This window comes from Tiliqua scincoides, chromosome 1 (assembly GCF_035046505.1).
Source record: "Tiliqua scincoides isolate rTilSci1 chromosome 1, rTilSci1.hap2, whole genome shotgun sequence".
In the NCBI taxonomy this organism is placed as follows: domain Eukaryota; kingdom Metazoa; phylum Chordata; class Lepidosauria; order Squamata; family Scincidae; genus Tiliqua; species Tiliqua scincoides.
In genome coordinates this window covers 72683187-72699365 of record NC_089821.1, presented here as the reverse complement: position 1 = coordinate 72699365, position 16179 = coordinate 72683187, and the positions used below count along the sequence as shown (strand labels likewise).

The 16179-nt window shown below is 44.7% G+C and overlaps 1 protein-coding gene across 2 annotated transcripts in view; it reads right to left on the bottom strand.

The window, feature by feature from the left end:
* Positions 1-16179, bottom strand: part of LOC136656392 (protein lifeguard 3-like) — a 41053-nt gene that overhangs the window by 15359 nt on the left and 9515 nt on the right. The window contains exon 2 of one of the 2 annotated variants that reach the window (XM_066633030.1): positions 1333-1460. In XM_066633030.1, the coding sequence (XP_066489127.1) occupies positions 1333-1438 (106 nt within the window). In that variant the 5' untranslated portion in view covers positions 1439-1460. Of the gene's footprint in view, positions 1-1245; positions 1461-16179 lie in introns of both variants that reach the window. The other variant, XM_066633029.1, reaches the window with a different exon arrangement.

Sequence of the window (16179 nt, the reverse complement as noted above, 5' to 3'; positions counted from 1 at the left end):
GAGGAGATGGCCTGGCCTGAGATAGGATGGAGAGAATTTCTTTCAGAATCTTCCCATCACTTAGAAGCTACCGAGAAAAAAAATTTAGCCAAGTTACTGATGATTTCCCTAACCTTTTCCCAACCCTACCTCCTGCTACCAAGCCCTGGTTTTTGTCTGCTCCTAGTGTCTTCCACTGAATCCACTCTTTTTATACTTACTCATGTTGATCAACCAGATTAAATTATGCCTCAGTACCAAGATATTAGTGACTGGTTGCCACTAAAACCAATTTCCTTTTTTTTTCAAAAAAATTTCTGCTAATGCTGTGCAGCTTGTCACAATAAGTACTTCTCCTCCTCTGCCTCCTTCATGCACAGGTGGATGATTCAGCACAGTTTGTAACAGACAGCTTTCCCCCCATTTTGTCCAAGTATGGGAAATTATGATATCCTGGTTAGTTAACTATGTCTGTAAAAACCATAGTTTCCCATATTTGGATACAATGGGAAATTGTTACAAATCACAAATGGCTGATTGTAATTGCAGCCAAAGAAGGGAGCGTGAGAACACAAAGTTCATACCTGTTATGCACAGAATAATGACTTCCTGTTAAAGGTGAACTAGACCAGAATCTAATCTACCTAGGATCCTCTTCCCTCTCCAGTCAATCTTCCACTTAATTGCTCCAACCACAATCTAGATCAGTCACTGGAAATATGCTCAACCAGTACATCCCCCCTACCCAGGGTGACCAGATACCATAACCGCAAAAGAGGACAAGGCACCGCAAAATGTAGGGCATGACAAAATAAATGCTGAAAACACTTGTATATTGATTTCATGCGGTTAAACACTAGATTACTTCTTAAATTTAAAACTATATTACATATAATTTAGTAATATAATTTATCAGTTACAAGAAGGCTATGCACTGCCTGCAGGGGCCGCTCACAGGGAAAAGAACATTTAGGGTTCTTTTCCAGTACACAAACCTAAAATAGAGAGATGTCCTGGAAAAAGAGGATGCCTGGTCGCCCTGCCCCTTCCTGTTCTGCAGAACAGAGACTTGCATTTCTAGAAAGCATTTTAAATTTCAAGACATGCCTTTTTCAGGCAAGCTTTCTATCTGCCTTACAGCATCCCTGTTCTTTTAAGCTTCTTGTGATAGCATCTGGTCCTTTTAATTCTCTTTAAAATGACTATAAGCTCCCTTTGCAATCCCAGAAAGTATCCTATCAAGCAGGGGGAAAAAACTCAGTTTACCAAAGTTCATTGGGACGGTAGGCATCGGAGGGACTGGCTGAGGATACCCCCCTGGTTGACCATAACCTCCAGGCTGGGGATACCCACTACCATATGGTGGAGGCTGGGGATAAACTCCAGGGTATCCGCCGGATGGTGGAGGATAGAGTGGGTTTCGGTCATCATAGCCTGGGGGAGCAGTGGGATGCGACATGTTTCAGCAAGGCTCACAGCACCTAGAAGAACAAAGAAGTAAAATGATATTATTGCCCCTGCCCAAATATCCAGCATCCTGAGTACAACCAGATCTTTGCACAAGTGCACGTCCTTTGCACCCTATTTGTATATGGCTAGAAACGCTGTTCCACAAACAGCCAGCAGGAGGAACCAAAAAGAAGCCATAGAGGAAAATAGCCTGATTGAACAGAGGCATGGCAAGCGTTCCAAAGAGAGGATAAGAGTCTAGTACTAGCGCTGCCAACAGAGCAATCTCACTGCCTTTAGCTCAAGGACAGTAGCTGGAGTAGGACCTCTCTCCTCCCAGGATAAAAAAGCCTTTAGTTCCCACATGCAGGATTACAGCTGGATATCTCACTCAAGAATGGGAAAGCTTTACATTCATGGGTAGAACTCCCCCCCCCCATTGGCTTATAGTGTATTCTGAAGCATGTTTGCTCAGAAGTCTTACCAAGTCCAAGGAGCCCTTTCCCCCAGGTAAAGGAGTTTAGGTTTAATCAACAAACCTCAGTCACAGAAGGAAAAGTAACAAGGAGAAATAATTGCTACCCCCACTCCCTTGCCCCAAGTCAAGTGATCCTCTTAGCTGGATTGTGTAGGTCATGGCAAAAGCACAGAGTAAAGATATTTGGATGTTCTATAGCTTAGTACTGGGCTGGACACACTACTTTATGTCCATGTCCCGTGACTTGTAACTCAAAGTGTGTTACAGATTTTCTGCCTTCTCTCCAGAGTACAAGTTCTTCAGCTTCACCACAACAAAACTCTTCGGGTATAGAAAATCCAAACTTTGTAGCACACACTTGCAAATCTTCATCCACTGTGGATGAGTAAGAGCTGAAACCAGGCAACAAAGTAAGAGCACCCTTCTTGCAAGAGGATTCACCTGAGAGTCACCTTCCCCTTGCAGAAAGGGGGAAACAGCCCAAGTGGCAGAGCTCCCACACTAGGTAGAGAAGGGAGTGTGAGGGTGCAGGTTTTTTCCCCCTTCCCTTTGACCTTCTTGGAAATGTAGGAGCAATTGCTAGGCATGCTCCCGTTGCGGAATCCCTCCATTCTGAAGGCTCCATGCCACACACCCTCACCCAGAGGGTGGAGATTCCCACATGCTGTCACCCAGAACAGAGCTTGGTCCTAAAAGGACCTCTTGTTCCAAACACAGCATGCCAGCTGCCTTCTCTGTTGGTTCTTCTATCTCTGGAAGAAAGAAGGGGACAACAAAAAGGAAAAGAAAACATGAGCCCCGCTAGCACACTTACCAATGTAGTAGAGCTGCCTGCTATACTGACTTCTCTTTCTTCACTGCTATCCCCTCAGCTGCAAGTTCCGTCAACCCCACTGTTTGCTCAGTTGAACAGTTCCAGTGACTCTTGCTTACTTTCCCTGAGACTGTGCACAGTTGCCATAGTAATACTTCAGAGATTGCTCATGAGTCCAGTTTCTCTTTCTCAGTCTCGGACATGGGACATGCAGCAGAGCAAAGTGGAAGAGACTTATGTGCCACTTAAGTCCACGGGGGCAGGGGATCACTTTTATTGAATGCTTCCTTTAATTTTTTATTGTTTATTTTTAAATAGCACAAATCTGCTATACAGAAAGCTAGAAAACTCCCTTGTACACTGTGGTTGCTAGACTTGCGGTGAGTTTTTATGCGGAGGAGTATCCAAAAGTGTCACATACCACCTGCAGTTTGAAGCAGAACAGCCCACTCTATGCTGAAGTCCGTGTAGACAAGGACTTAAAGTAGGGGTGCCCCTGGCCTGGGGGCCACTTGCAGCCCTTGGGGACTCCCAATCCGGCCTGTAGGGAGCCTCCAACCTCCAATGAGCCCCTGGCCCCTGGCCCTGGAGGCTTGCTGGATCCCTTGCTGGCCCGACACAACTGTTCTCAGCATGAGGGTGACTGACCTTTTTGACTGTGTGACTGTTTGAGGAAAAATCCATTACGGGTTACAAGCCATGATGTGTATGTGCAACCTCCTGATTTTAGAAATGGGCTATGTCAGAATACCAGATGCAAGGGAGGCACCAGGATGCAGGTCTCTTGCTGTCTTGGGTGCTCCCTGGGGCATTTGGTGGGCCACTGTGAGATACAGGAAGCTGGACTAGATGAGCCTGTGGCCTGATCCAGTGGGGCTGTTCTTATGACCTCTTGCATAAGCTGTGGGAGGAAGGCTCCCCCCACTGCTTGCTGTTTCATGTCTGTGTTGTAGCAACAGCAGCAAAGGAAAGGCTAGCCTTGTTTTGTGCAAGGCCTTTTAGAGGCCCTGAGCTATTGCAAAACCTTCATTAATTCATACAAGTTTCATCTCTAATATAGTCATTTATATACATTTATGTAAATTTATTCAAATTTGAAATGAAAATTAATTCTTTTTTTCCTGCCTCCAACATAGTGTCAGAGAGATGATGTGGCCCTCCTGCCAAAAGGTTTGGACACCCCTGACTTAAAGGAAGGAGAAAAAGAACAGGTGCTATTGCATGGTGCTGGAAGAACAGCACAGGGCTAAAGGCAGCAGATCTTCTCTCCTAACTCCCTGTGCTTTCTAGAAGATGGAGAGAAGTTCTAGTCCCCACCCTGTGTTCTGAATGAGAGTGGGGAAAAGCACCAAGTGGGTGAGAACCAGAAATACTGAGGAAAGCTTAGGCAAATGGGTTTTACATTTCACGTAAGCATGTGTCAATTCTGTCACCTGAAGACATGCTTAAAAAGAACAGCTCTACGGTTATTCTAGAAGGCCAATGAAATGCAACTTCGTGGCGATATCTAGGTCAAACCTATTCAGAAACCTAAATTTTACTAACTGTTCTTGTCATTTCACAGCTCAAGAGTTTATGTCAGGGTTTCCCAAACTGTGGGTCACAACGCACTTGGTGGGTCGGTTAGCTTTAGCCGATAAGCTGATAGTTGAGAATGCAAATGCATGGAGCTTTATGGAAAGAGAAACTGAGCCATCTTGTGTATTTACTAAAAAGCAGGTGAACTTGCCTTAGGAAAGGGCAGGCTGAGAGGAATCCAAAGACACCAGAATGGTCCCAATCCTATGAACGCAGCCCCCCCCCCAAAACACCCAAGAAGGAAGTCCCTCCCTCCAAACTGATAAATGCATTGAGTCCTATGGAAAGCAAAACTAAGCTACATGTTCGCATTTAACTCATGAGTAAGCAAACACGCCTTGGCCTGTGGTCAAGAATGGTCCCAAAGAGGAATGCAAGGCCACCAGAATAGTCCCAATCTGATGAAAGTGGAGCTCAACAAATGCTCCAGAAGGCAGCCCCCCCCCCCAAATAAAAAGAATAAAACAGAGGCTTGAGCTGTTAAGATGAAAAGCTAGGTGGGTCTTGACAGTGATATGGTTTAAATATAAGAACTTAAATTGGACTGGGAACTGGGTAGGGCTGAAAATCTTACTGAAAAATTTCTGTGTGTGGGGGGGTGTTATTGCAAGCAAGTTACAGAGAAAATTCACTTGGTGGAACAGGGCTGGCTTCCCCTTGATTATTAGTTTTTTTCTCCATTTATAATTATTTATTTTAACTTGCCTGATGTCACTCCTGGCCATGACTTCTGATGGGTCCTGGACAGATTGTCATTCTAAAAAGGATCTAAATGCTTTTTAGAATGCTAAAAATTTGAGAACCACTGGTCTATGTATGAGAGAAGCCTATTTATTACACATGTAACCAGGCTAAAAGCCACAAATTTCAAGATGGGAGATCTATGGATAGACTCGGAGGTTAGCACATGTTAATGCAAAACATCGAAATCCTACAACTATGAATATAGTAGTCTAATACTGTTAACTTTAATTCATTAAATTCATATATATGCACCAAGTACCTGTCAGATTCAGAGGAAGCATGCTATCAAGTACAAGCTGCTGGGAGCTACTGCCTGCAAAACCCTGTTTGTGGGTTTTCCAAAGACATCCGGCTGGCCATTGATAGAAACAGAATGCTTGACTAGACAGACCTTTGGTCTGATCCAGCAGAGCTACTCTTCAGTGTAATCTGAGTTTTTAATGCAGAGTGGGATGGAAGCATTACCCTTGTGCTTTCAACACAAGGGATGTGGCAGCTGGCCAAGGCTCTGGAAGCAAAGTGAGGCAGGGGTGGAAGTGTATGTTTTATGAACAGCGAGATAGTGCATTGCCTGCATGCTTCTCCTTGTAGCTCCAGAGAATAAAGAGAGCTCTTGCCCTTTTTCTTAATAAAAGCTGAAAATGCAGCGAGGAGAGGCCTGAAATGTCTGAGGGAATTGATTCGTGGAAAAGAAAACGTTTTTATACATATTTTCAAGGTGGCAGATGAAGATGATGAAATAGTTGAACTGCAACTGCAATAGATGAACTGCAACTAGTGGAGACGCAGCTGCCCGTGTGGTTGCTGGGGCTCGCGAGTTCGACTGTCAGGCTGTTGCTTCAGTGACTACACTGGCTTCTGGTTCGTTTCCAGGCTGAATTCAAAGTGCTAGTTTTGACTTCTAAAGCCCGAGCTGCCTCCTTCCATATAATCCTACCCCATCCTCTCAGGTCATCAGAGGGGGCCTTTCTAACTGCCGCCATGAGGGGGATGGTGGCAAGAAATAGTCCCTCCTTGGTAGTGGCACTCTGTCTATGGAATTCCCTCCCTCTGGAATTCCCTCCCTCTTTGGAGTCCTTTCGGTGGGGTCTTGAGACCTTTTTATTTAGGGAAGCTTTTAAATGCTGACATTGGGTGGCTAGCACTTTTTATGAAACATTTTTTAATCTGTTATCCAATTGTGTTTTATTGTTTTGGTGGTTTTAATTGTTTTAATGTTTTTAGCACTGTTCTTATTGTATCAAAATATTTTTGTAAGCCACCTTGGGGGTCCTTAAGTGGGCTGGAAAGGCGAGGTATAAATCTCTTAAAAAAATAAAATGCATCAGCTTGCAGGGAGGCTTAGTGAAGGCAACAGACCTAGGTAGAATTGGATGTTTCCAATTCCTCTGTGCCTACAGCCTAACACAGTAAAACATTTTCAATTGTTTAAAACTGGAGGTGGGAGCAGAGCAAATAAGGCAAGTACATTTTGGGTCAGCTACTGCAAATTGACTAGAATCAGATAATTCAGAGCCGGTAAGCTGTAAGCCTTACAGCAGGGGTGCTCAATAGGTGGATCGTGATCTACCGGTAGATCGCGAGGCAAAATGAGTAGATCGCGGAGTGCCGACCCCCCCTTCAGGTGCCTCTGGGAGGAAACGCCGGGAGTAAGGTCCATTGTACTCAATGGGGCTTACTCCCAGGTAAGTGTGGTTAGGATTGCAGCCTCACAGCCTAATCCTAGGCATGTCTACTCAGGAGTAAGTCCTGTTATACTCAGTGGGGCTCAAGGTACACCAACATACATTGTACACATAAATGTTATATGTTATGATGGCGCAAACATTGTAAAAAAAAACTCTGGTAGATCTCCGGGCCTTGCTGGGTTTCAAAGTAGCTCTCGAGCCAAAAAAGTGTGAGCACCCCTGCCTTACAGCTTCCAATTGACCACACAGACAGCCAGCAGTCTTTTTGAATAATGACACCTTGACATTTCAGCCACAGAACCTACAGGATGTATGAGAACTGAAAAACACAGCAGACTTCTTCTAAACAACTGTTTATTGCTAACAATTCGTGGGAAAAATTCTGTGCAAAAGAACTTAGATGGGTGAATGAAACACAAGCAAAACATCGAAAATTGTCTCTAGTTGCTAGCTCTTCTATGCCTAAGGCTTTTCAGGTCCCTGCAGAGATCACACACACCCTACAATTCACACAACATTCTGCAGCAAAGTGAAACCAATTCTTCTACTTCACTCACATGACCTTCTGGGCAAAGGCTCACCAAAGGCTACTGAAAAAACTCCACAGTCAGGGAATTAGAGGACAGGTCCTCTCATGGATTGAGAACTGGTTGGAGGCCAGGAAGCAGAGAGTGGGTGTCAATGGGCAATTTTCACAATGGAGAGAGGTGAAAAGCGGTGTGCCCCAAGGATCTGTCCTGGGACTGGTGCTTTCCAACCTCTTCATAAATGACCTGGAGACAGGGTTGAGCAGTGAGGTGGCTAGTTTGCAGATGACACCAAACTTTTCCGAGTGGTAAAGACCAGAAGTGATTGTGAGGAGCTCCAGAAGGATCTCTCCAGACTGGCAGAATGGGCAGCAAAATGGCAGATGCGCTTCAATGTCAGTAAGTGTAAAGTCATGCACATTGGGGCAAAAAATCAAAACTTTAGATATAGGCTGATGGGTTCTGAGCTGTCTGTGACAGATCAGGAGAGAGATCTTGGGGTGGTGGTGGACAGGTCGATGAAAGTGTCGACCCAATGTGCGGCGGCAGTGAAGAAGGCCAATTCTATGCTTGGGATCATTAGGAAGGGTATTGAGAACAAAACGGCTAGTATTATAATGCCATTGTACAAATTTATGGTAAGGCCACACCTGGAGCATTGTGTCCAGTTCTGGTCGCCGCATCTCAAAAAAGACATAGTGGAAATGGAAAAGGTGCAAAAGAGAGCGACTAAGATGATTTCAGGGCTGGGGCACCTTCCTTATGAGGAAAGGCTACGGCGTTTGGGCCTCTTCAGCCTAGAAAAGAGACGCCTGAGTGGGGACATGATTGAGACATACAGAATTATGCAGGGGATGGACAGAGTGGATAGGGAGATGCTCTTTACACTCTCACATAATACCAGAACCAGGGGACATCCACTAAAATTGAGAGTTGGGAGGGTTAGGACAGACAAAAGAAAATATTTCTTTACTCAGCGTGTGGTTGGTCTGTGGAACTCCTTGCCACAGGATGTGGTGCTGACGTCTAGCCTAGACGCCTTTAAAAGGGGATTGGACAAGTTTCTGGAGGAAAAATCCATTATGGGGTACAAGCCATGATGTGTATGCGCAACCTCCTGATTTTAGAAATGGGTTATGTCAGAATGCCAGATGCAAGGGAGGGCACCAGGATGAGGTCTCTTGTTATCTGGTGTGTTCCCTGGGGCATTTGGTGGGCCGCTGTGAGATACAGGAAGCTGGACTAGATGGGCCTATGGCCTGATCCAGTGGGGCTGTTCTTATGTTCTTATGGGCAGACCTCTTAAAGAAGCAGCACATAACAGAAGCCTTAAAGAAAAGCAACCAGTCCTTCTTCAACTCAGATTTTATTAGTTATGCCCCAAAAACACCAAACTGGGGCAGTCTTCCTTGTTTTCTGTGACTAAGTGTCCGAAAAAGGAATCAGGGTCCAAAGAGCAAGAGACATTTCCATCATGTAATGTAATGAGAAGGTTTTAGAGCAAATGGACGCATCCAAAGTGTGATTGTCAATCCCCAGCCTTCACATTGAGTAAGTGTTCGTTTACATTGTATTATTTATCCATTACACACAGAAGAGGTCAAAGTACTTTCCCATCAACGGGTACTATGATGATTCATAAAGTTAATAGAAGTAAGACCTCACAGTAATCAGTTTTAGGAACTTGCACAAAAGTGACTTTTCCCAACGTCAGAGATAATTCAAATCATTCTTTCAACACATGGTATCTTTATGGGTACATGAGAAATGCGAAGAATTCACATTAATTTGCTATAGGTACAGTAGAATGATCAAGGGAGCTCTCTTAAGCTAGAATCAACAGGTCTTAGGACTATAAAGGGAGCATCTCAAAGTTCACACCAAATTAAATCCATAGGCCTGAGGAAGAAGGAATAATGGAAAGTAAGTCAAAGGGGATCATAAATGGAGAGAAGATTCAAAGATCTGAATCTTGTAGGGTCAGAGACACTACAAAGGGGTTGCAAGCATGTTGAGTTAATGAGTGTAAGAGTACTTAAAACAGCCAATCAAAACACCAAAACAATAGTAGGGTCCATCCAGCCTACAGGAGAGGGGCCACATTATTTCCTATAGAAAAGTGAACATCGTATACAAAGAATGGTGTTTTATTTCAAAAGCAAGTGTCTAGCAATCCTAAGGTCACAACAAAATAAACATATAAGAATACGTTAAGGAAAGTCATACCAGTCAGTGCAGGTGCTGTGCTCAGAACATATCACCAAGTGTTTAGAAGGTAGATGATGCGTAACTTTCTAAGCAGGGCAAGAACTCCAAGAAACCTACAAGCACCCTGTCTCTCAAACTGTGGGTTGGGACCCACTAGGTGGGTTGCGAGCCAATTTCAGGTAGGTCCCCATTTATTTCAATATTTTATTTTTAATATATTAGACTTGATGCTATCATGATATGTGACTGCATCTGGGGAAATGTTACAGACCTGTACTCTTAACAAGCTACTATGTAGATTCTTTTAACAATAATAGTAAACGGGACTTACTCCTGGGTAAGTGCGGGTAGGACTGCAGCCTAGGATTGTTAATTTTCCTGCTTGATGATGTCACTTCAGGTCATGACATCACTTCTGTCACTTCAGGTCATGACATCACTTCTGGTGGGTCCTGACAGATTTTCATTATAAAAGTGGGTCCCAGTGCTAAATGTGTGAGAACCACTGCTCTAGAGCAGGGGTGCCCAAACCCTGGTCCTGGGGCCATTTGCAGTCCTCGGGGACCCCCAATCCAGCCTGCAGGGAGCCCCCAGTCTCCAATGAGCCTCTGGCCCTCCAGAGACTAGCTGGAGCCCATGATGGCCCAATGCATCTGCTCTCAGCGTGAGGGCGACTGTCTGACCTCTTGCATGAGCTGTGGCACAAAGGTTCCTTCCACTGCTTGGTATTTCACGCCTGTGATTCAGCAGCAGCAGCAAAGGAAAGGCCAGCCTTGCTTTGTGCAAGGCCTTTTACAGACCTTGAACTATTGCAAGACCTTCATTAATTCATATAAGTTCCATCTCTGATATATTCGTTTATGTAAATTTATTAAAATTTTAAATGAAAATTAATTCTTTTTTTCCTGGTCCCCAACACAGTGTCAGAGAGATGATATGGCCCTCCTGCCAAAATGTTTGGACACCCCTGCTCTAGAGTCTCCTGCAGAAAGCAAAGGGATATAAACCACATTCTGTACCCATACACTTCCTTCCCCCCCCCCATAGTTTTCCAAGCAAACTGTTTGTTCTAGGTGACAGTGAGGAGAGCACTAAGCTCCAATAGTCATGAACCCCAAAGGAGCAGATGCCCAAAGTGCCACAAGGAAATGTGAATGCAAAGAGGATCAGAAATAAGTCAGTACAGACTGGAAAAATCTCTACCTGCACTGGGGACAGATACAATTACCGACTTTGAAGGGGGCACAAAAATCAATGTGTTTGAGATCAGGTTACCAGGACATAACAGCCTGATAGGGGGTGAGGCTGGGAGACACACCCCCATATCACCAAAGCCTACAAAAGAGATTGCTGTGTGTACCACTGTCTAGAAATGTCTGAAATGTACCACCCTTTGGGGCAAATCATTGTGCAAGAACTCTAACCAATTATTGCCCCAGATCAGTGGGATACTGTGGGGCTATTTACACAGGAATGTCAGGGCATTCCTCTCTCCAGTAATTATTTCCCAATAACCATCACTAATTAATGATTTCAAATTGTGCAAAAGGCTGGACTCCAGTTCTAGCCTCCTGACCCAGGAAAAAGGAAGTCTGAGAATAACTGTGCACCCGACACACTCTTCCTTCTAAAATACCTTGTATGTGCCCAGAGCTGGGTGACTCTACTTTATTTTGTCTGCTTTCCTGACTGAGCCCTTCAACATTCATCGGATGAATGATGAAGTGTGCAACACTTAACAACTTGAAGGTGGTCAAAGCACAACAAAGAGACCCTTAATGAGGCCATCAGGCCTGTTTCCACAACAAAGAGGCTCTTGATGCAAAGAAGACACAATCTACCTCCAATAGCCTGTGCAGCCAGCTAGTTTATGGCAGGGAGTGTCTGTTTACACAACGAAGGCACTAGATTGGGCTGAATGTTCACTTAATGACCTAATTACACAACAACAGGAATAGGAGAATGTATCTCCTGCGGATCTACGCACACCTGTAGAGACATGCCTTCTGCTTGTGGGAAACCCACAAGGTGTCCACTGAACGTCACACCTCATGTCAGAATTTTAGAGATCTAAAAGGTTTTAGGAGAAAGGCTGTAGCTTAGTGGAACAGCATCTGCTAAGCATGCAGAAAGTGCCAGGTTCAATCCCTGGCATTCTGGAGCACTTATTTAATCTAGAAGCTGAGCCAAAAATCCAGGATTCAAGCAACTAAACAGATGATCTTGGAAAATATGCTCCGTGATTCAATATGCAGAAATATCAACTCGCTCACAAAGAGGCAGAAAATAGGTGCCATAACTATTAAGTACTGTAGTTACAGTTGCAATGTACGCTGGTGCCACATGCTATTGTGTTGTCTCTTCGTGCAGTCTGTGCTCTATTCTCGGCTCTTCCCCACCCCTCTGAGCTCCCCACCCTCTGAGTCAGGCCTCAAGCATTTGGCAGCTGGAAGCCCAGGGAGAGGCTCAGAACTCCTCCTCTGAACAAGCTCTGCACAAAGAAAATGCTCATGAGACAGCAACTGTGAAACAGGGCTGTACCAGGAACCAGAGAGTTGATGTGCCTGAAAGGCCTCTGTGTCCAGAGCTTTTCCTCCAACAAGCCTTGTCCACAGCCATTGTATCAGCAGCAGAACACCACCACTTGTCGTCTTAGCTACATTCGTTTACCGTGAACAGTGAATGAAGGGAGGTGCCCCATGGTCTATGTGAGGAAAAGGGGCTGGGGTTGTCTCTACATGGTTTCAGTTGCATGGTTTCAGGATGTGCACTTCAGACCACCTGCCAGCATTTAACATTAAACGGTGGACCAAAACGCTCCTTGAAGATCTTCTGTGCTGAGCCTAGGTTAGGGAACGTTTTAGAGGAGCTGAATGCCAAAGCTTGTGTATTCTGTCCATGGTCACATAATGTAAAACAATGTAATAATAACAACAATAATAATACTGGTATTTATATACCACCTTTCTGGTCATCGGATTACTCCTCTGACTTTATTCAAGGCAGTTCTCATAGGCAGGCTATCTCTAAACCCCCGAGGGGATTTTTACAATAATAGAAAGGTTCTATCTTTCAAGAACCACATGTTTCAGATGGATCTTTCACGGACTGGTATCACTTCTGGCCCCCAGTTGCCTCCCACGCTGGCTGACAAGCAGCTCCTTCATCTCTCACTTGAAGGGCAGCCAAGATGCTACATCAAAGAGCTGGTGGAATAACTCAGTTCAGCTTGTCAGCTGCTTCAAGGTCTCCCCATTCATGGAGTTGCCGGTGGCCTCCAACTGGCGATCTTCAGATGTTATCATCTGGCTAACCCTCTACCCTCTAGACCAGACCTCCTGCCCTGTTATCTAGTAGCTGCCAAGATCTGGGAGGGAAATTCAAGCATTCCAGCATTTGGAAAACACCTTCAGCGTCCCAGGCTTAGGGTCATCTATGGACAGTTCTTGAGGCATTAGAATATAGACCATGAAAGTATATGTGTACAGCTATGTGCCAGGGAGCTCATGCAGTGCTATTGTTAAGAAAACAATGTGGGAAATCCCCAGGACAAACAAACAAGTTGCCAGCAGGAAACGCAAATCCAGACTCCTGTGACACATTTTAATCTGACAGCACTTGGTCTCTGCATCTGCAACTCCAGAGGTGAAGACAGGCATGATGATGATGTTTTTTAGAGCAGCAGGGCTGCTCTGCAAGTGCCCTCATTACATGCCACTCAAATGTACCTTTCATCTTCAGGATAAAGCTTTGGGAGAAAAATAAAAGGACTCTGTAAATTTAAAGCAGAAGCCAACCATGCAGGGTTACACAACCAACCATCAGGGCTGCACAAGCCAACTGATTGGCTGCACTCTGTGAATGTCACCAAAAAGCCTCACCCCAATTCGGTGAGTTCTTTTTCACTGAAAAAAAACAACACATTTATTTAAACCCACATAAATAAAGCAGCAAATGAAGGGGCAGACATATGAAGTGCACACAGCAATTTTAAAACTCATTTTTAAAGTGGTAGAAAGTTCATCTGAAGTATGTGGGGGAGCTAGACCAATGATTGTGCTTAAATTTATTTCAATGATATATTCATTTGTCATTTCAGCTGTGAAACCAGGAGCAACTGGGGTATGTGCTGTGAGTTCTCACTGCATTACACAACAACAACTTAGCATTTGTATCTGAACGTGCATGCATAATCTTGATGTAGTCTTTACAACAACTCTATAAAGGTAAGCAAGCATTATTTTCTCCATCCCCCCCCCCATATTGCAGCTGGGGAGTTGCAATATAGAGAGGGGAGTGGATCCATATCCACAGTGGGCTGAAGGGACGTGGCAGCAGACTTGGTGTAAAGGACATCCTAGATTCACTGCCCATTTGCGCCCCCCCCCACTATCCACCACTGACACAAGCTACACCATGTCACTTCATGGCTGGGTTGGCCACGTACCCAGCCAGTGCATGTTAAAGGCAACACTCAAACCAGGAAGACCTAGTGCACAGCTCAATTTCTAGCCACTATGCTATAGTAGCTGTGTTCAAATGATCTGGGTGGATCCAGCATCCTGCCCAACGTAATCGTCTGAAGAGCAGCTCTCCCTAGAAAACTATTACATAATCAGCAGATCCGATGGGTCTTGAATGGCAGGGGACAGCAAAAATCTCACTAGGGCAGGAAGGCAAGACGAGAAAGGGGAAAGTTAAAAAAGCAACTTCTCCATTCAAAAAGCAAAATAATGAATTTGGCACCTAAATCAAGACAGCATTGATTCTTCCTCTTCTACCCTGTGGCTTTGACTGTTTGTGGGAACAGGTATTGTGTACCATATACTCATGAGCATCCTCTGAGGGGAAACTTCTTTTCAAGATGTCAAATGACCAGAATTAGTATTTCAGGTTAGTCCACACATTTCTTGCATGCAGATCCAACTGCTAGATGACTTACAGCACAACCCTCTGCATGTCTACTCAGAAGTAAGCCCCAGTGAATTCAATCAGACTTACTCCCAGATAAATGTGTGCAGTGCTGCAGCCCTTAAAAACACTAGACTAATCTGCTTCTACATTTGATATTCTGTTCAAAGTATCAGCATGCAACTTTATAGTATTTTCCTCCATGCTGGTGCAAAGGGCTCCAGGGAGTGACCTCCTGTAAGGCAGCAGGGCACCAGAGAGGAAGATGTGCTGCCTCTGACCCAACTTGCTGCCCCCCACACAACACAATAAACATGGTGTCACCAAACTAGTCCCATGAATGATAGATAGCCTCTCAACATACGTATTATGCCTCTCTGTGCTCTATGACCAATCTGAAAAACCCTTCATTCAACTTCTTTGACATGAGAGGATTAAACTGTCACACCACAAGGATCACGTCATGAGAGAGATCTGTAGTCATGTGGGAGGAGATCAGCAATATAGCATTGGCCCTCCCAAACTGAGGAGAGCCTAGTGTGGGAAGGCTCCATATCACAGGGTTCTTCCACATGATTTGAAGCTACTCTCTTTAGTACTTCATGATGCAGGAAGGAGCAATGTGCAGGGCTGCCGCATTCATGGCACCTATCGAGGTGGCTGTAGATTAGCAGGGCTCCTACTGCTTGCCTCCATCGGATCGTCCAGTTAAAAATGGAAGAGAAGAACTGAGCAGAAGAGGAAGTGCGAAGGGAGGGGTGGGCTACAGCACTCTAACCCACTACTCTCCTGTCCTCCACACATTCTGTCACACTCCAGCCGCCCCCCTTTCAAATCCAGGGAGCAGGAAATTGGTCCAACTGCTGGAAATGGACGGTGATGGCAGTGGAAGTTGGACACTGCCTTGGGCAATGCTACAGAGGTTCCCACACTACAAAGATCACAGCAGAAGGTAGGCAGTTCTCCACCTAGATTGGCATGAGCAAGAGCTAGCTGTCTCTGTCTTTCATCTGTCAGTTCTCACGGCCACATACTTCTGCCATACCATCACCTCCAATTCAAAAGTACTACAGTATACTACAAACTCCCCCTATTCATCCTCTCAGGATTACCATTGTTCTCAAAATACAAACACTTCTCCTAGATAGAGACCCAGCCCAGATAAGCATCTTGTATCAGGCAAAAGAAACCCATGGAGAAACAGGGAGTCTCAGTCTCTCCCCCACCATTATGCAAAGATGTGGATAGACTGCCAAGCCTCTTTCTGTTTTGGCCCTGCCCCTCACTGCCTCCATTTATGAGAAATCATCACTTCCTATTTTGGCTTTCCAGGAATTGTGATGCCAGTCCTAATTCCTCCCCAAATTCAATGTAAAACCATATATCTCCTCCTACATTGTACGTGTGAACACAGGGACACTCTTAGGTGCTTGGAGCACCCAATTCAAACCAGAAAAAAGTATCACTATCCAAGGATCATCATTACACGTTATTGAAGGGATACTAAAATTTACTTACAGCAGCCTGTCCTGCACCAACTTATTTAATAGACATCTACGTAAACTGACCACAGCAGTTTTCTCTTTATATTTAAACTTCATGTTTGGACCCTCAAGGGGTTAGGTTTCTAAAGGAAATGTTAGAAAGTTTAATCTGGTTGTACGTCCTAAAGAATACCTGCAACTCAAGCTCATTCACATTTATTCTCAGTAAAAAATTTTTCCAGTACATTACAACACTTAAAGAAGTATTCCTCTTCCTTAGGTAGGGATGGGGGGGGGGGAGCAGAAAATGGAGAGGACT